Consider the following 25604-nt stretch of genomic DNA (forward strand, 5'->3'; position numbering starts at 1 on the left):
ATGCGAACCCTCCGGGCCCGCAGTCAGGCTGCATCCATGAGGGCACACTGATACATGCACATGGGCTCCATTTAGACATGCAACTTGACATGCTCGTGTTCACATATATTGAAAAGCCAATCATTTGATAGGCTGACAATATCTCTGTAATAGCTGCTTGCAGTAGTTGTGAGTGAAAATTGGGTAAAAGGCATTGATGGAGTGTTTTCAAACTGCATTTCAGTATAAATTCAATGCAGCACACATCCTTCTGTAACTCTTCAGCATGCTGGTCAAAGAGTGAAAAGGTCACAGTGACGTAAGTATGGCTGTTACTAATTAGTTTCATTATCTGCAGGTTTGGTCTATGAAATGTCAAAAAATGTGGATCAAAAATATCTCAGTTTTTTAAATCATAATCTCCAAAAAAAAACAAGATGACGTGTTACAATCCATCCAGGTGTCCAAAATGCAAAGATATTCAGTTTACTATTAAATAAGACAAAGAAAAGCAGCAAGTCCTCATGTTTGACAAGCTGGAACAAGGCAATGTTGGGTTTTTTTGCTTGAAAAAAATGGCTTACTGATTATAAAAGTTGTCAATCAGCTAAACAAGTTTAGTTGAGTTTGTCTGACTAATGGATAATTAGCAGGATACCTCAAAAAAAGATACAGTATAGCCTGAGGGGCCGAGCAACAAGGGATTCGTTTTTGGTTTTGATCCAGGAATTTTTAAAGGTTTTCCAAACACTGTGAGATAGGGCATGCTTTTTTAACATTTTCAACTTTTCTTCTCATGAACTAGTGCTCTTACCTAATGGGAAAATAACATTAAACTTTTTCTGTGATTAAAATAAGACATTTAAAGGAATGTCCAGAGTAATGTTGTCGCTTAAGCAACCAAGACCTGGCATGGTGGCCGTGTTTTTCCCAGCCTGATCTCACAAAAAACCATGGCCTCTTGATTGACTGATTACGTGGTGGTGGCATGCAATGTCTTAAAATTATATGCCAGCACCACGGAAAAAATGCCATGGGAAAATCAATTAGGATCTTTTTTCGTGGTGGACACACAAATTCCCATGTTCAACAGAAATACGAATACAACAATAACAGGATTTTTCCCCCAGGAGACCGGTGTTCGTGTCCCATGTGAAACAACAAGTCGACGTTGAGTTAATTTAAATTACGTAGGCTACGTAAGAAGTTATGCAACAAACGCTGTTCTTTTAACCCAAACCATGATGTTTTTTTTCCTACACCAATCAATGCAGTTTTGTTGACTAAACGTAACGTTAAATTGTTTAACCTAAGGACATAATTTTGTTGACTAAACCAATCATTAAATTGTTTAACCTAACGACGTAGTTTTGTTGCCTAAACATAATGTTAAATTGTTTAACCTAACGACGTAGTTTTGTTGCCTAAACATAATGTTAAATTGTTTAAGCTAACGATGTAGTTTTATTGACTAAACCTGATGTTAAACTGTTTATCCTAACGATGTAGTTTTATTGCCTAAACATAATGTTAAATTGTTTAACCTAACGATGTAGTTTTATTGACTAAACCTGACGTTAAAATGTTTATCCTAACGATGTAGTTTTATTGCCACACACACATTCCGTGCCACCACCACGTAATACGCTGTCAAGAGGTCAGTTTACTATGGCTGGTTCTGTTCCTTCGATATTTAAAACTGCCAAATATGTCCATTTGTTGTGTTGACCATTTTTATTGAAGAATAGCACCACTGTTCGGTTTGCATCAGAAGCAATTTGAAACAGCTCTGATACAACTGAAAGCGACCAGCAAACAGTAAATTAAGGCTTATTGCTCTAAGTAAAAGCATAGGAGTGAAACTAAACTCCAAACCGCACAGATTTAGTTAGAAGCTAAGTACTGACGGACTCAGTAGAAATGCATTTGTTCATGACTTTTTTCTTATAGAGAAATATAGAGACTTGGTCCTGATCCAGTAATGTTCCAACCCAGTAGTCAGAAAAAATTATGTCAGTGTATGTTTCTGCGAACAACAGGATACATTGAATGTCGACCAAAAATATGTTTCATTAAATACGTTTCATATCAGCCTCGTATCATACTTGCAGAAACGCACAATGCCACGTGGTTAACGTTGTAAAACGATTGGTTAGGTTACACAACAAAATTACTTGGTTAAGGTTAGAAAAATATCATGCTTTGTGTTAAAATATTAACGTAACAACGTAACGTAACAACATAACGTAACAATGTAACTAGTGTGAATAAATAACACTTATGTAACACTACGTAAGAATCATAAAGTCAATGTTTACTTTTGGTTTCACCCAGGAGACCAACAGTGGTCTCCTGGGTGAAACCTGTGATTGTTTTATCACTATAATGTTTATTAGATTGTTTAAATAGATTGGTTACATATTTTGAGGCAAATCCAGATCCAATTGGAGATTTTCCAAACATTTTCTATTGTTAAAATTGTGTGCTGTACAGTTTGGATCTGATCAACAGAGATATATATAAACACTTAAAGAGAGCTTATATGAAAGATTCTCTGTAATCTAATGTATATGTGTCTTGGTGAGATCTAATGTAGAAAAAATGTGGACAACCTGTTTCTTAATGACCAACACTCTTGTGTTTTTCAGATCCGAAGGTGAGCTGAAGTCCTGTCGTGTTCGTCTGTCCGGCTGTCAGAGCTTGATGTTTAGAGGAAACTGAGAAACACAAAATGACTGCTGCTAACATCAGCCCGCTGACCCTCGCCCTCCTCCTCCTCTTACCCTTGGTAAGCTGATTTAAATTGCTCTTCCTTATTCTTTTTTTGTACCTTTAAAAGGATAAAATGTCTAATCTACCTTCAGTTTCTGTGTGACGATCCACATGCAAAACCGACTCAGCAACAGGTGGAGCTTTACATGAATAAATTCAGCAAACAGGTGTTGGGGCCTGGTTCTCGTGCACTAGTGCAGTTGTTCACATACTTGAGGTGACCACATGGAGTGTCTGCATTAATAATTCATTGATCGGTGTGTGGCAGGAACGATGCATTCTCATCATTTATTCATCATTTATTCAACAACAATCCTGTCTGTTAGATGTGTGAGGAAGGAGAAGGTCCACGATACATCCTCTCCTCTTCCTCTCCATGAAAAGCTGTGAGGAAAGCAATCTTTAATTACCGTCGTTAAATGTGAGTCACCACCCTTGAGCTGAAGTGTTGTCTGAGAAACTGAGAGATGAGCGTTAGATAAGATGGTGGACGACAGCAAGTTGTATGAAACAGGTGCGAGGTGTGAGAGGAAGCTCAGGACTGTATGTAAAGTTGTTTGAGTCATTAATAAGATATAAAAATTCATGAATAAATGAATCAATAAAAATAAATTGTGAAAGTGTAGAGCGTAGAACATGATGATATACGTTTGTGATGGTCATCCCCATGCTCTATTATGTCTCATAAATTGTTGCAGCAATTTTTGGGTCGATACCATTTATTAAAAAGATTCGGAGCTAAATGTAACAATTTTTTTTTACCATTCGAGAATTGATTAAAATGATCAATAATCCTTCCAAAATACCACATTAAGACACCAAGACCTTGAGGATCACCTCAGAAAAAGCCATGCTGTGATTTGGTTTTAAAAAGGTATGACATTTTGAGATGTTCTGTAAGAATTGTATTTTTCAGCGATTGGATGGCGAGTACTTCTGTTCTGGAAACTGCTCAACTGCCCCTTATTGTCAATATACCCATGAAAGCCATTCATCCTCTGAATGCTCTAGGTCTGTAGTTTGTGGTTGTGCAGTTTCACGAGGCTGTGATTATCCTAGAGGTCACCACAGGTCATTTTATACAGTGAAGTCAAGTTTAAAAAAAATGGTCTCACTACAATGAAATGGCTACCATTGGGAATAACATCATCACACATGAATAGTCTCAGCTTTCCAGTCAATTTATGCAATTCGCAGACTGTTTAGGGATCACAGTATGCAAAAATATACATATATATATATACAATATATACACCATTTTAGAATAGGCGAAAATCACACATTTATACTGAGTTCAAAAAACTGCATGTGATTATCATAAAGTGGGCATGTCTGTAAAGGGGAGACTTGTGGGTACCCATAGAACCCATTTTCACTCACATATCTTGAGGTCAGAGGTCAAGGGACCCCTTTGAAGATTGCCATGCCAGTTTTTCCTCGCCAAGCGTTCGTAGCGTTATTTAGCGGCAAGCTAGCATGACATGGTTGGTACCAATGGATTCTTTAGGCTTTCTAGTTTCGTATGATACCATGATATCTTTACTCTAGCTTTAACACTCAGCCCTCAACAACCTCTGAAGGACAGAATATCAGCCGGGCCTGCCAGTGGACTGTTAAGGGGTTAAGAGAGAAAGAGACAGAAACAGAAAGCTGGACAGATGGACAGAGTGTATGAAAGTGACATACTCTAGAGAGTAATCTGGCGGGTGAGTTATGTTTTGTGCTCTCCGGTGAGTCAAACTGAGCGTATTTATGTTGAGTACAGATGTTTGGGTTGATAATGGTTATCAATACGTGTGTGAATTTTATGTGAAACCTTAAAGTTGGACATTGGTCATTAGAGACTTTGGGAGGAAAAAGGTTACGCTTACAGCCTTTAAATCATTTAAACAGTCACATTAAAACTGTAGCACATGTTTTTGTAAAAGTGGAATTTCTGCCAAAACACATACACAGAGTTTTCCCAGATATCAAGAGATCGTCTGGCTGATGACTCAACATATGCTCTGTGTAGGCAGAATTTAATGGTCCCTGGTCAGTCCTCTGTCAGTACGCCTAGTACTCATAACACCAGCTAAGTTTTAGACTGATCATTCTCTTTTAACGGTGAAGCACTTAAATTAAATTATTGTCATGGTTTAAGCCTTTGTGGATTTTGCTTTCCAATTTCTTTTCTCCAAATTTGAAGTTTGTTGTTGGAACAGCTGAGAGAAGAGGTTTAATCTTCACTAAATCAATTTCAAAATACAAAGTAATATTTGTTGATGTGTTAAAGCAAGGGTTGGCAATCTTGAGAAACTAGCAAGAGTACACTAGATTTTAAAAATGATCCAACTGAAAAACCCAGCTCAGTGTTAACAACTCATTTCCAATTAAAGTAGCTAGCAGCATTCGCTCCAAAAGTCCATCAATCTAGCAAGAAAGCCAGCAAGTCGGCAACATTGACAGTCAAAGCCAATCCCACACAATGATCATAATGAACAACAAACATGGCTATTGTCAGTCAACAGCTGTCAAGCTAGCAGCTTGTGGAAGACTCCGATAACGCGCAATTAGTGCACGGGCAGAGAATACGCAGGCAGGCAGGTAGGCCATTCTATTATTTCATTCGGGCCAAATTCAGGGCAAATTAAATGAATACACGTGTTTATTCCTGTTTTTCTTTTTTTCTGTCAGAGCATTTGATTTATTGATTGCTGTCGGGATGTAATGAGAATTTCAATAAATATAACAAAAATGTATTTGAACAGCACTACCAACCCTACCTTAAAGGAATGTGTATTATATGTAGGCCTGGTTTTGTTCCGTTCTTCGGTTACGGGTAAATTTACGAACAAATCCCAATTATGTCTCCTAATAATTATCATTATCCATCCATCCATCGACTGGAGACGGGGGTTTGCGTCCTGAATACCAAGGTTTAGGCTACTACCATGCTTTAGTGACAGATCATTGTAAACACTTTTTGAATACTTAACCAAAACCTCACTAGAAAGCTGTTAATTTATTTTTGCTTCAAAAGCTAATACACAAATAATTTTCTCAGTCAGGGTTGTACTGTATATGCACAGAAATGTGGGGTTTATCACAAATGGGATGGACTCTAAGAGACACTGGGAATGTTTGTAGTTTTGTGGTTAATATTGTAGTTGCAGTTCACCCAAAACAAATCAATCACATTGATGTTAAAGGGACTATTTGTAACTTTCAGAAATACTTGTTAACAGCGACACCCGTGGCCGTTAAGTCAATGAAAGTCAGCGTCGGGATCGCGCTTGCTCGCTCTAAATAGACATGAACGAACATCGCTCAACACAGTGAGGCGACACAGGGCATCTAAAACCACAATATCACTCTATATTTCACCTGCTTGGCAGTAATGTTAGCTGACCAGATGAAGTTCTCTCCATGAATCAATGCTAGCTTTGGGTGAACAAGCGGGTCGGTGGCAGAGCTCCACAGTGAGACACGTTATCGCCTCCCCGACCGGGTGCCGGTGTCTCCCGACTGCGCCTGCAGGGGAGACACCCGGTCGGTAACGAGACGATAACGTTTCTCTCTGCGGAGCCCCGTCACTTCACAAAACACGGAGAACCTCTGTTGGTCTGGAGGAGCTGCAGCAGTTATTTCTGCACAAACGTCCACTGTAAATTCACTAGATATTCTCAGAGCTACTAACTCTTCTGCAGTGTGGAGTGTGCGCGTGTTCACGTGTAGAGGTGGAGTGAGCTGAGCGAGAACGCGTGCGCTGTCTGAGTGAAGGTGAGCAGGCAGAGGAGCAGTGACTTCAGCCACATGCGAGCGCGCATATGCGAGTGCGCATGTGTCCCGACCCGGTACATTTATACGCTTAAAAAGTTACAAACAGTCCCTTTAACATCCAACATTGCATTATATTAAAGTAGCAATAAACACTAAGCATGATATAGTGTAGTTAAGCAGGTGGATTAGTTTTAACTATCATATCAGCCATGTACATATAGTTTGAAGCTGTACACAGTTTGACCTAATTAGATATCGTGAAGTGATTTAGGGCAGAAAGATACGATATAATTAGTCCCAGGAGATTAAACAGCAGAGACATAAACACAGAAACCGTTCTTTAAACTTTCCAAGACTCACACAGTGTGTCTGATTTTCATGCTGCTCCCACCCATCAGTTCAGCAACCCTACAAATGCAGTACATATGCACTTTAATCTGCATTAACAATTGATGTTCACAGGCAGCATTCAGTGCCAAAGAATGAACATAAAGCAGTGAAAAAGGGAGGATAAAAACACTTCCAGGTCTAAATCACATCTCATGCTGCAAGTCAGAGTTGATATTTTTAATACCTATATCAATGTGCTCAGCTTTGTTTAGTTGGTGTTAAATCTCAAAAATAAAAAACTCAGACATGATCAGTAGGACACCTGTCAAATCATATGATCTGTCAATGCACTTTATAACCATGACCCAAATGTTTCTTTACCCTGAAAGCCCCAGATTCTTCCACAGCCGTTTCCAATTATTTTACCTGATTAGACCTTCTCTTAGTACATTTGTTGTACCTGTTAAGGCAGGACAGTTTACTGGCACATGGAGCACCCTTTTTCAGCACAGCTCCACCCGACATTAACCTGAGCAGAGGTCTAATCAGGTGGATTGAGTGAAAACACATGTGTTGGACCTTTTAACCAAGTGTTTACTTTCCTAGCGTTTAATGTACCTCAGTTGCCTCCTGCAGATATTGTGGTAATAAAACGTTGATTGCAATTTCCACATTCTGTCCGATCTGTTGGTAAATGCACAAAAAGCAACCTCAAAAATTCACAAAATGTCTGTTATCAGCAGCATCTGGTCTATGGATTCTTAAATGCACTGGTATTGCATAGCACTGTAATTTGAAGTCGGACTTTACACTTAACACTGACAGACTGATCCAGGGAAGTTTGTAGAAATAAACCAGCTGCTATTAAAGTAAACTTCAACTGCAAATAAACTGAATGCAAAATGTATTATTCATGACATCAGTATTAATTTATGTGTTTTGGCCAATTGGGTGCAGCAGAACAGCTTGTTAGCAAGCGTTAGCAAGCATTTGACTACTTCCACATCCAGCAGATATGAGGCAACATTAGCATTCATTTGGAGATGTGTTTCTGGCAAAAGTCCAACACTGACTCTCCTTTTAGCTCTGTTGTGGTTTCAACCAACTGCTTAGAAAATGATCCAGCTCTTCTGCTGGTAGATGTTTCACTTTCTTCACCAGCTAGTCGCTAACTTTTTCTGTCTGCCTTTTTGGTGCTGGACGAGGAGTGTACAATGGAGTTTATCAGAGATGAGGGCACCCAGGAATAGATCTATGAAACGTTAAACCAAAGAGCAGAGATTAACGTTACTGTCCGATCACACTGATTTTATTTGACTCACTCGCACGTAGTAGTAGTAGTAACCTACACTATTTGTACACAACTAACCTAACTCATGAACATGCTCTCGGAGCATGGGCTGGTCACGGAGCTCGCCGATGCGTGCACTGCTACGTGCTGCAAAACCACGCCCATCTGGGTAAAATACCAAGTTTTTAGGTAGTTGATTTTGAGGTGAATCAACTTCCCAGTACGAACACTTGAATTGCCCTTATTTAAATCATTAGGTCCTAAAAGTTGTAAAATGCACTAATAGCCGAATCCAGAGTTATTGCCCTTCCTCCGTTCATGTGAATGAACCCCAGACCACGGCTGGAGTGAGGTCTGGGAGGCGGAGTTAAAGAAAACACTACTGCGCCTGCTCTATGGGCCCAATGGATGCGGAAGATTGCCGGAAGTTCCATACGCCACTGAGCAACTTTCATAGGAATAAATGGGCGCACGCCTCCAACGCTGTATCCAGTTCTCATCCATGAGTCCTACACATACAGTAGTAATTTGATCCGTTGATATAAAAATGTTGATTAGTATATTAGTTATATACTTTAAAGGTATAATAAAAGGTATATAGTTATCGGTTGGTGTTTGTAAACACACGGCACTCAAAGTTGGCTCCTCCTCCTCAGCTCAATTAGCGAGAGGGAGAGAGAGAGAGAGCAGCGGTGGTCGAGCGAGCTATAGAATGAATGGAGAGAGAGAGCGCCGATAGTACGAACAAAGCAGCAAATCAGAGAAATAAAATGTTATTTTTTGATTGTTTGACAGTGGTTATGTTCTAAAGCACAAATAAAACACACAACTAACTCCGAACACCTCCGCACAGCCCTGCGGGAAGGTGCCGAGCTGCCGGATTTTGAATGAATGCAGCCGAAAGGCAGGCTGTCTTCTCTGCCTGGTGTGTGTGCCTCGGTCAAACTGACACAACGATAGCAGCACACAGCAGACACTGCACACCATAGAGGAGAGACAGAGGAACAGGGGAACTCACAGCGATGTAACAAACGATGTTCTCATCCGTCAAATACGGCCACAAAGCATCTAAAGGGGGACTTTAGGGGCCCATCGATGTATAATGCTTGTGCCTCCATATGAGAAGCCGATGGGCGTGACAAAGCGGCGGTATTTAACCACCTGAACGGGGTGCAAACCTTGTGTGCTGTTATTGACTGGGGGTTACACCCCCACGTGGAGCATAAAGGCTGTTTGCAGACGGCCAGCAGCATCCAGAGTAAAGCAAAATAAGAAGAAAAGAGAAAATACAGGTGGAGGGCTGCAGGGTCTCTGCAGAAACATACACCACAAAATACAAAATAATATGACTAACCTGTGTCTACAATATCCACTTAATGATTTGAGATGGAATAACATCCACAACATTCACATAACAGATCCAGAGAATGTCTTCAATCCAACCATCTGTGCTTTTACTGCCAGGGCATTCAATTGAACTGTACCACTGCAGACACGGTGCTGTTGCTAGAGAGCGCAGCACATAAATCATCCAGCAGATCCGTGGAAACAGAGAGTGTGTCGACGTACACTTGTTCCACACAGTGCCCCCCGAAACCAACTGCGTCTCTATTACTCTGCTAAATCTTCAGTGCATGACTCCCAAGCGAGTGCTGTTGACGTCAGCGGATAAATGCCCAACTGCTCCTCTGCTACACCTCATAAAGCCGTGACGCGGCGTCTCCCGGACTGACGCCAGCACAGACACACTAGATCGTCTTCTTAGCCCCTCCATCACCGCCCCCCCATCCTCCTCGGTTCCAACGTCAGCCCAGCATTGTGCAGCTGCCAGAAGGGGGGCTGTGAAGGAGGCGTCTCTGGACGTGACCCGCGTGTTTTGGAGTCGTAGCTCTTGGACTCCGGCTGATCTCGATTGTGTTGAAGCCACAGGAGAGCTACAAGTTTAAACAGTCACCTCTGTGTATCTGTCGGCAGTTCTTAACAGATGGGAGTAATGCCTGGCACGGTCCAGTGTGAAAAGTGCACGTCTGAAAAGCTTTTTCTGCCTTGTTTTCAGCGCGTCCTCTGGGTCAGTTAGCATGGGGAGAGTGCCAACAGCTCTGAACTGGTTTGTTTAATTGGTTGAGTGTTTGAACAGATCCCAGAACTAAGACCTCTCCCACACTGTTATGTGAACCGCATGGTGAAGCTAATGAAGCAGCCTCTTCCACTTTACCTTTGGGTCCTTCCCCTCTGATGTAATCTTCAGCCACTTGACTCTCTCTTTCTCTCTATATGTGTGTGTGTGTTCATGTTGTTTTCCAGGTTTCGAGCCAAGAGGTGCCCACTAACTGTGTGATCAAGAGGGAGCAGGAGAAATGCATGGAAATGATGGCCTCGGATGATCCTGGGAACGATCCAGAATTCGGTAGGTTTTTTGCGAGTGCATGTGTTTTCTGTAACCTTTAATCCCTTCCCCCTCATGCTAACCACTATTTTGTCGATGTAACAGTTTTCAACACAGGCTAATTAAATTTAAAAATAGAATAAACAGATTAAAAACAGAGAATATCTTCAGGGTCGGCATACTAATGAGCGGGAGATAATTCTACACATTGTGGCTGACTGTAACCTGCTTTTCTGCGAAGAGAGATCATTAGAAAGACGTGACCGTTTGCCTGTGTGTGTGTGTGTGTGTGTGTGTGTGTGTGTGTGTGTGTGTGTTTGTGTGTGTGTGTTTAGGGCCAACAGAGAAATTCAGCAAAGCAAATTAATTCTTGTGTTTCCCTCCAGAGTGGGGGAGGGGCCGAGGCTGTAACTGGCAACATCTCATGATGATGATCCTTAAAATTAGAGTTGATGAGTGAGACAGGCGTCTCTTTGGCTGATTATATGATGGTTGAAGGGAAGATTAGTGTGAGAGGCTTTGTGCCAATTCTCCTTCTTAACATCGTTTAGAAGCCTCTTTTGGTTTGGAGAGGCCCTCCGAAGACAGAGCTACAAGGCATAAAATGACCCCTCTACTGCATGGGGATGTCATTTGTCATTTGAAACATATGACATCTTACAAAACGTTATTCCTAATTTTTTTGTGTGTTTTCCTGCGAATGTCCAGCAACACATGTCAATTTTCGCTTGTTACATGCATACAGTCTTTTCAAAATAAACTTCTGTCTTCACAGGAAACAACTTGGTTAGGTTTAGGGCAACAAAACTACTAAGTTAAGTTTAGGAAAAGATTGTGGTTTGGACTAAAACAACTATTGAATTGGTGTTGCGGTACGGAAGTCATGTGACAAATAAATCAAAATTGACTTCTGGTTTCACACGGGGTAACATCGGTCTCCTGGGCGAAATCTGGTGTTTGTTTGACCCACCTTTCCAACCCGACCTCCTCCCTACACTGCGTTTGTTGCTGTTCATAGTCATAGGGTCGCAGGTTCGAATCCGGTTTGGGGCCCTTCTGTGTGGAGTTTGCATGTTCTCCCCGTGATAGCGTGGGTTTTCTCCGGGTACTCCGGTTTCCTCCCACAGTCCAAAGACATGCAGTTTGATTTAATTGTTGACTCTAAATAAATTGCCCGTAGGTGTGAATGTGAGTGTGAATGGTTGTCTGTCTCTATGTGTCAGCCCTGCGATGGACTGGCGACCTGTCCAATGTCGGCTGGGATCGTCTCCAGCCCCCCCCCCCCCCCCCCCCCCCCTGCGACTCCTAACGGGATAAGCGGTTGCAGATGGATGGATGGATAAATATACTGTATATATACGAATTATAGTACATTACTTTTTGTAGGTGTGCTACGAAAGTTTAGGATTTAGGATTTTTAAACACAGTTAAAAAAATCTCAGGACATTGATTTTTCCAGTCCCAAAGAGTACAGAAGTAAAAATTGTATAATACAAATGTGATCGTCTATAAATGTGATTTAGCCTATAAATGCTTGCCAGTGAGTTTATCACATACTCTAAAACTGTCAGTCTGCATCTAAGGAAGCTTTCAGGTGACAAAACACAATTTCATGTACAGTTCTCTTGTCCTCTGACAGTGTACGAGGATGGCTGTTTGAAAAGTACAGCCTTCCACCAATTGGACTGGTTGTGTTATTTCTGCACATCAAACTAGCACCATCTTTTTAAAGATGTTATTTGTGTTGTAGTTACATGTACTTGTTAGGTGGCCTATTTGCTACAAGGCAGAGCTGGTTAACTAAATCACACAATGAATTTGGAAAGTCTTCTTTCGGTTTCTGCATTGCTGTATGCACGATTGTTCCAATACCTCCATGATCGTGTCTTATCTAGACCGATTTCTAAATTTGGGATTCAGCTACAAAACATGTATTACAATCAGGGATGGGACAGTACAGGATTTTATCTGAGATTGCGATAAAAAACACTCACGATAAATTTGTTGTGGTGAATTTCCAGTATCAGGATAATTGTGAATAGTGTCACATACTGTAAGTGACAAAAAGCTGTCTAGCTCATTATGATGGTAGAGAAGAGAAAAATAGAGCCTGATTTAAAAAAACAAACACAGGAATTGTCATGTAAGAGAACAGACTCACACAATGTTGCTATTTAGTTTTTTAATTTATCCTTTATTTATGCAGGGGGACCTTATGATTTATGATTACCGTGTCTAATATTGTTTGATTGTTTTTCACTGAAAGGGATGCTCACTAAAAAAAGATATGCATCTTATCTGTGATGCAATAAAAAGATTTGTTTCAAGTATCAATACATATTGATATTGAATATTTGAAACAGTTTCAATACTCATTTTCCGCAGTATAGATAAACGGGTACCAGCTGCACTTTCTTCTCTCTCTTCTCTCTGACAGCAAGTTGACACAGACAACGCTATTTATCTTTTAATAACAATCAAAAATGTTAGAAGAGAAATTTTAGTATAGTGACAAGTTTCTAAGCAAAATGTAAGGTAAAGTGATTCCTATATGTTTTAGAGCAATTTAATGAGTTTTAAGCATATTTTGATGATTATTGGGATAACATCGTGAATTGCAATTATTTTGGCCAGAATAATCGTGAAATGAAATTTTCATATTGTCCCATGCCTAATTACAATAACCAGTCATCACACATAAAATGCGTTAAGTGTTTCCTCTAATATCTTTTCTCTGTTGTCTTGAGCTTTCTCTCTTTCAGATGCTTTTCTAAAATTGTATTTTAATTAAAAAGCCGCAGCATCAAATAAAAAGAGGCACAGGCTGTATCAGCAGGAAGGAAGTAACAAATAGAATTATTGAATGTGTTTACTTCAAAAATGAGATTTGAATTAAAAAGAAAAGATATTTGTTCATAATGGCTGCTGGCATGGGAGCTGACAATTCAGCCACCATATGAGAGTTTCAAGGATCTGTGACTTTGAAGTAATGATAAATGAGTTGTAGTTGGGCCTTTTTTCTCCCCAAAATGAACATATGTCTCTTTATGAAACACTCACTGTTGTGTGCTGTGTGTGTCCACTTGTTGTGTCCGCAGGCTGTCCGTGGTTTTGGGACAATCTGACGTGTTGGCAGCCCGCCAGGATCGGTGAGGTGGTCGAAGTCAACTGTCCTGAACTCTTCTCTCAGTTCATAAGTGAAGAAGACTTTGGTCAGTTACTAAGGACTTCGCATTTAATAATAGCTCTAATTCTTTTTTTTTAGGCTCCCTGTTTACGTGTCTTGTTGCAGTGTGGAGATTTTACCGTTTAATTTCAAATATTCAGGTGCTCAAATGTGAAATTGTGATGCCGTTTCAGTGAGCTGCAGATTTAGTAAACCAGAGAATCACACATTCAAATGTCTGTGTGTGTGTGTTGTGTGTGTTTATGTGTGAAATGAGGACAGGACAAAGTGGAGATATTTCTTTGGTCCCCGCTTAGGTGCTTAGGTAAGAATTAGGTTTTGGCTACGGTCATGGTTAGGAGCTAGAATGTATTATGTCAAGGAGTGTCCTCACAAATACAGTGTGTGTTTGTGTGTGAGATATCCATTCTGTCGTTGTAGTATGCACATTTCAAACTAATGGCTTCCTACTGCATCGGTAATATTAGAGTAAATATGCAAAGAATGTAAATATATGTGTGTGATATTGGAGGTGGTTAACTTCCAGCTCTCACTGAAATAACGAATGTTAGAGGGTCTGCTTCTCTTCCTGATTTCACTTTAGAAATAAGTCTGTGTTTGCCATAATCAAATAAAGTGCGTTGTGTCCACAGAGGTGGGGACGGTGAGTCGTAACTGCACTGAGTTTGGCTGGACAGAGACCTTCCCTCATTACATCGATGCCTGCCTGGGTGACGAGGTGAACACCACTCAACCGGTTAGTATACCACTGTCTGCAGCTGTGTGAGAGTCACGGTTTCAATGAGACATTTTATATAAAAAAGCATACTGCTGTTTGTTCAGTTTTTTGGTTGTGCTTATGTTTCCATCTCAGGACATGTACTATGTGTCAGTGAAGGCTCTGTACACCGTGGGCTACAGCACATCGTTGGTCTCCCTCACCACGGCCATGGTCATCCTGTGCAGGTTCAGGTGAGACATTTGGTGGTCGTGGATGGTACTACAGAACACCAGGTTTACCAGACAGACATGAACACGTAGTGGAGAAGAAGTGGTGGACGTGCTGACTTCCTTATAGATATCCAAGTGCCCTTATACAGAGTCGTAATCAAATATTTTTATGATGAGGACATCCCTGTCAAGATGAGTTATGAATGGAGTTATTAAAGTATTTCACATGTTTTAAGGTTTAATTACATAACATGATGTTATTATACTGAACACTGTTTTATAGTTGTATGATTTATATGAAATAGTCCTGCTCAAATTTATAGAAATGCACCGGTAGGCCTGTAATTTGATATCATACAGAAGCTTTAGTACTAGTAATATTGGTACTACCAGTACTGCTGCTAGCATCACTATTATTGCTGTTGATGCTTCTACTACTGCTACTAATGCTACTGCTGCTACACTACCACTACTATAATTAGTGTTAGTACTACTGATACACTATTGGACTACCACTACTATTACTGTTATTATCTCCGCCAGATACAAGCCTGTGGGGAGTTTATGCGTCCGTTCAGTCGCGTGTGTGTGTGTGTGTGTGTGCGTGTGTCTGTCTGTCCACGGTTAATCTCGCATACTGCAGAACCCATCAGCCTAATAATTTGTGTGCTCATTTATGACTTTATGCTCAAGGACCTCTTATGGTTGCAGTGAATCACAATTTTTGAAAAAACACATTTTATACCATCATTGACTGCTGACTCCTCATTCCCATTAACCGGCCAGTAGGGGGTTAATTCCATACCCGTTATGTTATGATCCACTAAACTTAGGCACGATACGAGATGAAAAAATCCTGTTTCTGTTATCTTCACCGCCATCGTGGCTGTAAGCGAGTCGGGAGGGAGGGGGGAGGGAAACACACCTGGCAGAGTGCAATTTTCTAGTTATTGAGGGTATTGCTACTACTACAATTAGTACCACAACTACTACTGTTGCTGCTGTTGTTGCTCCCACTACTTCTACAGTACTAATATCACTACTACTACTGCAATTATTATCATCACTTCAGCTAGTACTGCTGCTACTATTACTATTGCAACTGTTGCTACATCTACTGCTACTACTCTACTACAGTACTACTATCTACTTCTACTAGTACTACTACTATCTAATAGTACTAGTATTACTACAATTATTACCAGTTCTTCCACTACTACTGCTGCTTCTACTGCTGCTACTACAACTACTACTACAGTAGGCCTACTACTATCACTACGGCTATTACTACAATTAGTACCACTACTATTGCTGCTGCTAAAGCTACTACTGCTGCTGCAACTATGTGTGAATCACTACTGTAATGTAACTATCAATAACAGCATAATGCTTATTATTTATCAATGGATAGCAACAACACAAACGTCTTGTTCTTCTGCACGCAGTGTTTTTCTTTATCAAAAGACTCTTTGATATTCAGTATGTTCAAGTCTGTTTTCGCTTCGCTACACAGGAAGCTGCACTGTACCAGGAACTTCATCCACATGAACCTATTTGTGTCGTTCATATTGAGAGCTATTTCAGTCTTCATCAAAGACGGCGTGCTGTACGCCAAAGAGGACAGCGAGCATTGCTTCATACACACCGTGAGTAACACCAACACGCCCGCACACATGCCCACGAAGCCCTCCTCTGATCTCATGTTAACAGGCAGCGGATGATTTGTTCAAATAGAACAAAGATGATCTTTTAATTTTTATTTCTTCTCATATTTTTCACCTGTCGCCTTTTCTCTCTCCTTGAAGCTGGAGTGTCGAGCAGTGATGATATTCTTCCATTACTGCGTCCTCTCGAACTACTTCTGGCTCTTCATCGAGGGTCTGTACCTCTTCACTTTACTGGTGGAGACCTTCTTCCCTGAAAAGAGATACTTCTACTGGTACATCATCATCGGTTGGGGTGAGACATCAACCACTTCACACACACTACAGTAGAGCTCTTATCTGATGAGTGGATGCATCGTTGTTAACGTTTGTATGTGTATTTGTGTATGTATTTATGTTACAACAGGGACCCCCACAGTGTGTGTGACCATCTGGGCGGTGCTGAAACTACACTTTGATGATGTCGGGTACGTTATGAACAGCAGTAGTTTAGTGTTAGTACGTTTGAAGCTTGTCTGATCATGTATTGACTCTGTTGCTGTATCACCCCCCTCTCTCAGGTGCTGGGACACGAATAACAACGCTGCCATCTGGTGGGTGATCAAGGGACCTGTGCTCGCCTCTATTATGGTACGTCATCACTCTGTTTGAACAGTGACAACATCAAAAATAATCCTTCCATTACCAAATATATATTTATTTATTTTTTTGAATTACATTTTTTCTACAGATCAACTTTGTGCTCTTCATCGGCATCATCATCATCCTTGTCCAGAAGTTACAGTCCCCAGATATCGGTGGGAATGAATCCAGTATTTACCTGTAAGTCCTTTGACATTTTCTTTTTATTTAACATTTTTCTGCCTGGCATTAACCCTTTAATGTCCTCCCTAAGAAAAAAAGAAATGGAAAAAATTTCTCTTTGGATTTTTTGGGGCAATTAAAACAACAATCAATGTTTTTTTATTTTTTTTAAGAGATCCCACATTTTTGTTTTTTAATATATGCCTCTACCAAACAGTTGAGATGTCACCGGTAAAAGAAAAAATATGAACCATGTACTATTATTATGCTAGTAATAGGTTAGTATGCCAACATATGTCAATTTGTTACCATGGAATTAGTAGTATTACCAGTACTTGTATCATTCCATGTATTTATTCTAGATATTTACCATATTTACAGTAGGCTACTTTGAAAACATTGCATAAATGGTGAAAAATCCTACTGATATCATTTTGTCATCAAATATATATTGGAATAACATTAAATATATTATATTAACAAATTATATTAACAACAGTTAATGTTCACAAGTTTTGTTATTTAATAAAAATTGTAAATTTATTATCTTAATGAATTGGTCAAAGTCTCCCGTCACAGGCTAGATGTTTTTAAAGCCTGAAAACAGAGCCATGAGGAGGAGCAGAAGTCTAGTTATCTCTCAGAACACTTGAATTACAATATACTGAAAGGTTATTATGGACTTTTTGCCCAATGATGCCAAAACTATACTGCCTATGCTGCCACTTTAATGCTCTTTAATTCCATTAGTTCCAAAAGGGGCAAAACCTTTGGCCAAGGGGGTCAAGCAGTGAGCGGGGGTATGTGAGCCATGCTCACTTTTGCCTTGTTGAGACAGAATGTTGTCATACCTGTGTGTGCTGATTGTGATGAGGACACACATACTGTAGTCCGATCATAATTCTGTGTGTTTGTGTGTTATTTTGCAGGAGGTTGGCCCGCTCCACTCTGCTACTGATTCCTCTGTTTGGGATCCACTACACTGTGTTTGCTTTCTCCCCTGAGAACGTCAGCAAGAGAGAGCGTCTGGTGTTTGAGCTCGGCCTCGGATCCTTCCAGGTGAGCTTAAAGGTTAACTTACTGTAACAACCAGTGAAGGAAGGATGAGGATAATAACAAAACTATAATGAAGGCTTTACACCCGACTGCAGGGAAACTAGACTTGACATGAAACTTGAAAGCAAAATTCTAAGAAAATGATTGTATGTAAAAACATTAATAACAACTTTGAAAATTGATCATGCTGCTTTTATTCACATTAGTGTTTCATTTTGCACGGCTATTTTTTTATAGAGGATATGTCGGTGTTTTTGTCTCATGCTTGGACCCTCTGTGTCTCCTCAGGGCTTTGTCGTGGCTGTCCTCTACTGCTTCCTGAATGGAGAGGTAAACATCCTTTAAAACAATTACTGACACCATTACACCAGTTGTCTGAAAGCACAATTTAATTAAACATACATAACAGCATTACTGATCTACAGCGTATCCATAAGGAATAGATGAGGTTTGAAATGCAAATAACCTGAGTTAGGGTATAGATAAGGCTTATCGTTTTTATTTTCAAACAAAAGCATTTGGATTATGTTACTATTGAAAATTAGGAAAAATTTGATATTACAATTTATTAATTTTTTTTGTTTAAAAATCAGATTAGAATCAATCTATATCTGGCACATAATAATTTCTTCACTCTCTCTTATATGTGATTAAATGTGAAAATGTGTTTTTAAGTGAGAATCTAAAACAACGAGCCTTAAATACAGCGCAGACAGAGAGTGAGACTGAGGGACAGTGAGCTTGTCTCTTTCCAGCGAGGTCCATTAATAATGACCTTGTGAAGTATATCCCTCAAGGTGCAATCGGAGATCAAGAGGAAATGGCGCAGCTGGACGGTGAACAGGTACTTTGCTGTGGACCTGAAGCACCGGCATCCTTCGCTGGCGAGCAGTGGGGTGAACGGGGGCACGCAGCTGTCCATTCTCAGCAAGAGCAGCTCGCAGATCCGCATGTCCAGCCTGCAGGCGGAGACCCCAGCCACCTGAGTGACGCCGGTGGGGACGCCATGTCCGGCAACGCCACCGCCGCCGCCGCCTCCGGACCTGACGCCGCCAAACCTGCCATACCCACCATCCTCCCGATGACCAGCCTCGCCAACCCGTTCCTCAACCCGTACCCCAACCCGTACCCAGACGAAACCATGATGGAAACCCAACTCAACTCCTGCGACCCAGAGCAGCCTCTAGTCTGACCGGCTTCACCCCAAAACATGACCCAACCTGAATGTCAGGTGCCAAATAATGAATCTCTTCATGTCCCGACCTCTGACCTGGTTCAGGAGTGAACACTTAGTCCTCCTGTTCCTGAGCAGCCTCTCAGCTTCAAAGGGCATGATGAGGAATTCTAGTGTATATCTTGTTGGGCTATAACCCGCAGAATGGTTATCTCTCTGTATATACATCGTGTTGTTGTTTGTCTGGTGCTACAGTATTTGCTGCTGTATAGCACAGAGGGACCAGTTTATTACTGCAGCCCTCTCACAGTGATCATTCCAGTCCGTCTGAGAACGTTTTTACATTTTGTCCTCAAGTTTAACCCTTTCTTGAAAAAAAAAAGTGTTTTGGACTATAACTATATGCTGTATTCCTCTTTAGATAGAGACAGCACAGCTGCCGTGCCATTTGAAACTGCTTAATTTAAGACAATGTAAATACCTTAAAGGGGCACTCCACTGATAAAAAATAACCCTAGTGATGTCATAGTGATGTCATCAGGATTATTTCAGCTTGGGCTTTGAATCTGCACATTTTTAACTGAAAACCTGCGTTGCAAACTGAGGGCAAGATGCGGGTATTTACCAGGCGAGCAGGATCTATCGGAAAGGTACTGCTTGCTGCATTATGGGAAATGTAGTGTCCAGTGTTTTTGGAGCTTGCCCCCCAAAACCTGGACTAAAATTTGTGATACCTCTGCCTCTGCTGCTTCAATTCTGACGCGCCCTGATGTACAGTAAATGAGTAGTTTAGTTAAATATGTTGACAGCAATTTAAAGAATGAAGGTTCACACTCACATCAGTGTTAGAAAATTGAACTTTTAACCATCAAATCTGTGTTATTGATTGAGCTAAGGGTCAGCTGAAACATTATGGATCTCAAGTCATACCCAGACTTATTGAACCCATTCACAAAGCTCTCCCATTATACTGGCACAAGCCTTCGTTTCCTGTGTAAACCGTGACTGATGTAAAATAATATCATGGGTGTTGAAGACAACCAGACTGAGGAATGTCAAGGAGAAATTTCATCTGGATCTAACAGGTGAAACTTGGTAAAGCAGTATTTATGAGAAGGACGTATTTTCTACATTTATGTGAAATGCCAAAAAAAGGGGGAAAAAAAATCATACCAGGGTTAGATGATGACTCGGAGGGTCTTCTTCAGACGTGTGCACATTGCTGAGGTTTGCCTACGACCACGAACTTCTCTTTCAAATCTCAGCACTGGAAACTAGACATCCGAGAAGAAGACACCTTTGGAGATCAGTGCGTCTGTAGTTTTAAACAGCCGTTAGTACAGAAAATGTCAACGAAAATGAACTCATGACTAAAGCATCATGAGTTCAGTTGCTTGCATGAAATTGCATTTATTGCCCATGTGGTTTTGTTTACTTTTTTTGGTGAGAATTCAGTGTTTAATCGGGTGTTAAAGTTTCTTTTTCTTCATAAACTTTCATTGTCGGGCTGTTGAGGAGGCGACGCGCCGTTATACTGATTCTCTTGTCACTTTGTAAAGCGGAGCCTCTTCAACAGCCTCCTGCAGGAAGTTTCAACATCGTACTGGTCGAAGTGAAGGTGTAGACCATCGGAAACATTCACTGTTTTTGGATAAAATGTCCTGATTTGTTTCCGAAAAATGACCGTTTGAAAAATCTGTTTTAATTTTGATTAATGAGGGCTTCTTTTTCAGACAAATCCCTCGTACCACCTCACAGTATCTCTGTCTTTCTGCAGTTATTGTCTCTGGTGGCATTTGCTCTCTTTATGCTTGAAAACAAGCACATTGAGATGGATGTTACTTTCAGAGAGGGGCTTTTAACTCGGGGCTAATTCTCTCATTCCAAAGACCAATTAATCGACTCCTCACTGAGTTTTTTTGCACGGCCGTATCTGTTTGCAAAGGCTGAGTTAGCTTTGCAACCGATGTCACTGCAGTTGTTTCTTTTGGTCCGACTACCCTCTGAATCCTTACGTTCAACTCTACTTTGTGTCTCCAAAAGTGCCTTTAAGCACAAAACAAGTATTTTGACTTCTGTTGATGATTTCAAAGAAAAAAAGAGATTTGTCTTTTTAATTTCCAAACGAAACTGCAAAGTAAAGAAAAGGGTTGAACAAAGTGCTTTTATGATGCTTAAGACAAAATCAGTATTTTAAACCTGGAGGCCTTCAAAGTACTTTAACTTGTCTTTGCTAAAGATGAGCAGAACATACGACCGATTAGTGTTTTTAATAAAACAGTGCTACAGTATATTAACTCCGTCAATGTACAGTACACTATATCACATGCACACAAAAATAAATATCTTTTAGTTTCTTATGCTACCGACACATCCTTTATTTTTCTCAAAAGCAGAACAATGGAAAGTTACTGAACTGTAAAATGTCTCATGTACCTGAACCACAAGAGACTTTTCTTTATGATATATAAGACCTCTATTCTAAATTTCCACTAAATGTGACTGAATTTCTTATTTCTGTAAGGACAGAAATAATTTTGTCGACTGCAAATGTCTGAAGTGTCTTTAAAGACAAACTGGAACTGAAAAATTCCAAAACAACAACAAATGAGTGAATTCGTTGATTAACAGATATTTGCTGTTTCTTTTCTGAATACACATTATTTATGACTGATAATAATAGAAAAGTACATCTGCTCAGTTCAATATTATACTGTAGTTACATATTGAGTTTTTCCTCCTCATCAGCTGTTTGAAGTCTCACAATATACATTGTTTTGGTAATTTGCAGGTAAAAAAAAAAAGTATGGAGTTTCCGTAACTGACAAATTGTTGTTAAATTATAATAATTATTTAAAGAATGACAAAAAAACTAAATTAATCAAGAATCAATTTATTTTATCAACTGATTGGTCCTGAAGGAAATATAAGCGTTTTGCTATTTATGCCAATTGATTAGAAGTTAAAGTAAATGCATGAAACTTCAAATTTCTTTTTACTTACCATTTTAATTTCATTTATTGATGTATTTAGTTATATGTTTGACTTGTCTGATCCTGTTTTACAAAAACATGAGGCCAGATTACTCCCAATTATTTATTTTTTTATTTTTTATTTAAATTTTTTCATTATTCATTTAACTGTTTTCTTATATTTTCTGGAAAAAAACACTACTTGATTGTCTGAGTGCTGTTTCAACACAGCGAGGAAGATCATTTTGATGGAAAAGTATTAATCCTTTTTTCATCTCATCTCTTTTTTTCCAGTTTAATTTTAAATATCAAATATTAAAAACTAAACCTACCAAATTCCCAGACACAATTCAAGTCCAGCTACCATGGAATTGTATATGTTAAAACATTTTGAGTTTTAAGAACCTCTCCATGTTAATCCCTTTTTTTCTATCTCATCTCACATATTTTTTTCAACAGTAATTTAGTGACTGTATTTAAGTGTGTATCATGTTCTAAATAGACACTTACATATAGTAACTGAATAACATGTAATTAACTGACAGCCTGATTTTAAATATAGTGAGTCCTAAACCTAAAGTTTAGAACCGGGCTAAAAATTTGTTTAAAAGTTATTGTTTTGTTTTTGTTTTTTACGTCTGGATCACATATAACTTGTTTCAACATCATTTCAGTCATTTTATTGCATTATATTGCAATACTAGAAATATAGTTACTAAAATTAAATTGTGTCCAGTTTCACTCTAAATCTGGAGATGTCTTGGTCAATCAGCTTGGTGTCAGGGCCTTAAGGCGTAAATCTTTAAAAACAACTCACAAATATATAGATTCATTTTTAAAAAAGGCTCAGTAATTTCTTAAAACAGCTGGCCACTTTAATTGTTAGCAAATGTCACTCAAACAGGAGGAAATGGTGCATTTTTGGGGGACTATTTTCAGCGGCGGATTAATCCACATTTGGTGCTCTAGTGAGTATTTGAGGCAGCAGGACGGTGTATGTGGGATTGAGTCAAAATAAACTACAGTGTGTGAGTGTGTGTTCATGGTAATGATGGAACATGTCACCCAGTGCAACAGTGTCGCTCATTGATGTGTTTAGAACAGTTGTTGGACAAAAGCTATCAAAATGTGTATTAATCCACCACTGAAAATAGACCCGAACAAATGGACCATTTATTCATGTTAGAGTAACATTTGTTGAAAACTATGTTTTAAGAAATTACAGAGCATTTTTTTTTTTTTTAAATGAAGCTACATATTTGTGAGTAAATAAAAAAAATATATCACTTCTTCTAGGAACCAATGGGCTTGAAGCTGAGTGCCACAGACAGGGAATTACCTCAATGTCCTCAATGGTAGCTACGGCAATAAACCTAAAGGTTAGAACAGGGATAAATTTGGCTTAAAAGTTGTTTTGTTTTTGTTTTTACGTCTAGATCACATATAACTCTTGTTTCATTTCAGTCATTATATTGCAATGTCCAAAAGATTCTTACTAGACACTGAAATATACTTACTAAAATTTAATATTGTCCAGTTTTACTCTAAATGTCGACACGTCTTGACCTGCAAATTACCAAATCCATTCTTTCTGGGAGTCCAGACCACAGAAAGGCAAAGAGAGAAAAGAAGGGCTGACCGGAAACTGTATTGTCCTGTTGTTCTGCAGTTTGTGTAGTCAGTGTGACCTGCAATAATAACAGTGCAGATCCAACAGCAGTCATAAGGGGGTCCTGTTTCATCTTCGGATGTCTGGGGAAAGGGCTGGACAATCACCACCTCTGTTCTGGTTCAGTTGAATGTTCAGTTCGAGTTCATCGCAGACATTATGACAATCTCACCGGGTCATGAACCTAATTTTGTTGATGTATTTATGAATTATTTCCTTCAGTGTTAATATGGGAGTTGGAGCCTTATATTGCCAGTACTATGTTGATGTCAGACAAAGATGTTGCTATTATTATAAGGATAAATATTCATTTGAACCTGTTGTTTTGAACTAGTTAGTTGAAGTGTTTGAAAGGTGTGTAGCCAACCTTTGTGACTAAATAAACTGCAGTTTCAATGTGCGAGACAGAAACAAGCTGCCAACGTTGTACCTTGTAAATGGAGTTTTCTGTGGTTCAAAGTGAATAACTGTCATTTAAAAACTTAGCGCTGTGATTGTTTTCATATATTCTTTTTTAAATTATTTTTCTTAATGGTGATCGTGTTTGCTAAAAGTATAAAGCCTCCTGTAATGCCTCTGTACTCTCTAATAGGCTGATGCATGCGTGTTAAATCGTTTTGATCTCATTTGACCAGCAGATGTAATCACAAGGGAGGGTCGAGCTTTCAGGCCATTAAGGGAATCGGAGCTGCATGCTTGTTTTCGAATGGATGAGGTGATTAATAAGCTGAATATTGGGTTTCAACTGTGAACGATTTATCGAATTGTAGCTCTAGTCCCATCAAGACCCATCGAATGCTTTTCCTTTGAATGTTAATTTTTGAAGACATGAGGAAAAGTAAAGTGCCATAAAAACTGCGATTTTATTCTTATTGATTTTTTTTACTGCATAGCATGACAAGAAGTTTCAAATGTTTTTCCTTTTTAGCTTTTAGATGGTGGTTATCTTATTGAATTGCTTCATTACGTGTTTGAATCAGTTCGAGGTGAAGAACGGGGCTCAGCGGTTCGTGTACTGATGGCTGAATGTAAAAGTAACTTAAAGCACTCTGCTGTGAGCCTGCTTCTGTCTGCTCATGAGCTCTTCTTTTTTATTTCATTTGATCTCTTTCACTGCACAGTGCACCATTTGATCTTGTTTTGGTGTGCACATTAGAAGGTTTTTTTTGTACATTATGGAAGTATCGACAATAAATGTTTTTAACTTGTTGGCTCAATGTTGTTGTGTGTGGTAAATACGTCTTCTGGCTTAAAGGAAAAGATTCTGTTTTTATTGTAAACAAATACTATGAAAATACCAAAAACAATAATGTGTTCCATCTTTTAATACTTTCCAATTTTCCTTTCCTGTCATTGGCTCTCAGCCCCCTTTCGTACTGCTCCTCCTAAAGCCCCAGACACACCAACCCGACATTAAAGAACTAGCGACGATGAAGGCCGCCTGTTGCGTCGCCTCACGTCGCATCACGTCGCCTCACTTCGCCTTTGTCGCCTTTGTCTTGGCCGATAAGTTGCACTCGAACGCACCGCAAAAACTACATCCAATGGCCAGACATTCTGCGCCTGCGTGAGATGAAATAACTCTCCACACCAGCAGGCGGCGGTAGTCTGTATTCATCATTCAAAAA

The 25604-nt window shown here is 39.6% G+C and overlaps 2 protein-coding genes across 5 annotated transcripts in view; one reads left to right on the plus strand and one right to left on the minus strand.

The window, feature by feature from the left end:
* The window catches only part of adcyap1r1b (adenylate cyclase activating polypeptide 1b (pituitary) receptor type I), a 37174-nt gene extending 11986 nt beyond the window's left edge, over window positions 1-25188 (plus strand). Inside the window, exons 2-15 of one of the 3 annotated variants that reach the window (XR_012594015.1) lie at window positions 2628-2767; window positions 10439-10541; window positions 13619-13732; window positions 14340-14443; window positions 14561-14658; window positions 16151-16283; window positions 16443-16596; window positions 16708-16768; window positions 16862-16931; window positions 17032-17123; window positions 18035-18164; window positions 18450-18491; window positions 18946-22928; window positions 23717-25188. Coding sequence is in view for 2 of the 3 variants with exons in the window: in XM_074636311.1 (XP_074492412.1) it covers window positions 2711-2767; window positions 10439-10541; window positions 13619-13732; window positions 14340-14443; window positions 14561-14658; window positions 16151-16283; window positions 16443-16596; window positions 16708-16768; window positions 16862-16931; window positions 17032-17123; window positions 18035-18164; window positions 18450-18491; window positions 18946-19353 (1566 nt within the window). In the remaining variant the exon portion in view is untranslated. Of the gene's footprint in view, window positions 1-2627; window positions 2768-10438; window positions 10542-13618; window positions 13733-14339; window positions 14444-14560; window positions 14659-16150; window positions 16284-16442; window positions 16597-16707; window positions 16769-16861; window positions 16932-17031; window positions 17124-18034; window positions 18165-18449; window positions 18492-18945 lie in introns of all 3 variants that reach the window. The other 2 variants (XM_074636312.1, XM_074636311.1) reach the window with 2 other exon arrangements.
* ghrhrb (growth hormone releasing hormone receptor b) overlaps window positions 18347-25604 on the minus strand; it is a 52239-nt gene continuing 44981 nt past the window's right edge. Inside the window, exons 14-15 of one of the 2 annotated variants that reach the window (XR_012594017.1) lie at window positions 20509-20609; window positions 18442-18479 (exon numbers count right to left, since the gene is read on the minus strand). The gene's annotated coding sequence lies outside the window, so the exon portion shown is untranslated. Of the gene's footprint in view, window positions 18480-20508; window positions 20610-25604 lie in introns of both variants that reach the window. The other variant, XR_012594018.1, reaches the window with a different exon arrangement.

The sequence above is a fragment of the Sebastes fasciatus genome, chromosome 5 (assembly GCF_043250625.1).
Source record: "Sebastes fasciatus isolate fSebFas1 chromosome 5, fSebFas1.pri, whole genome shotgun sequence".
Taxonomy (NCBI): domain Eukaryota; kingdom Metazoa; phylum Chordata; class Actinopteri; order Perciformes; family Sebastidae; genus Sebastes; species Sebastes fasciatus.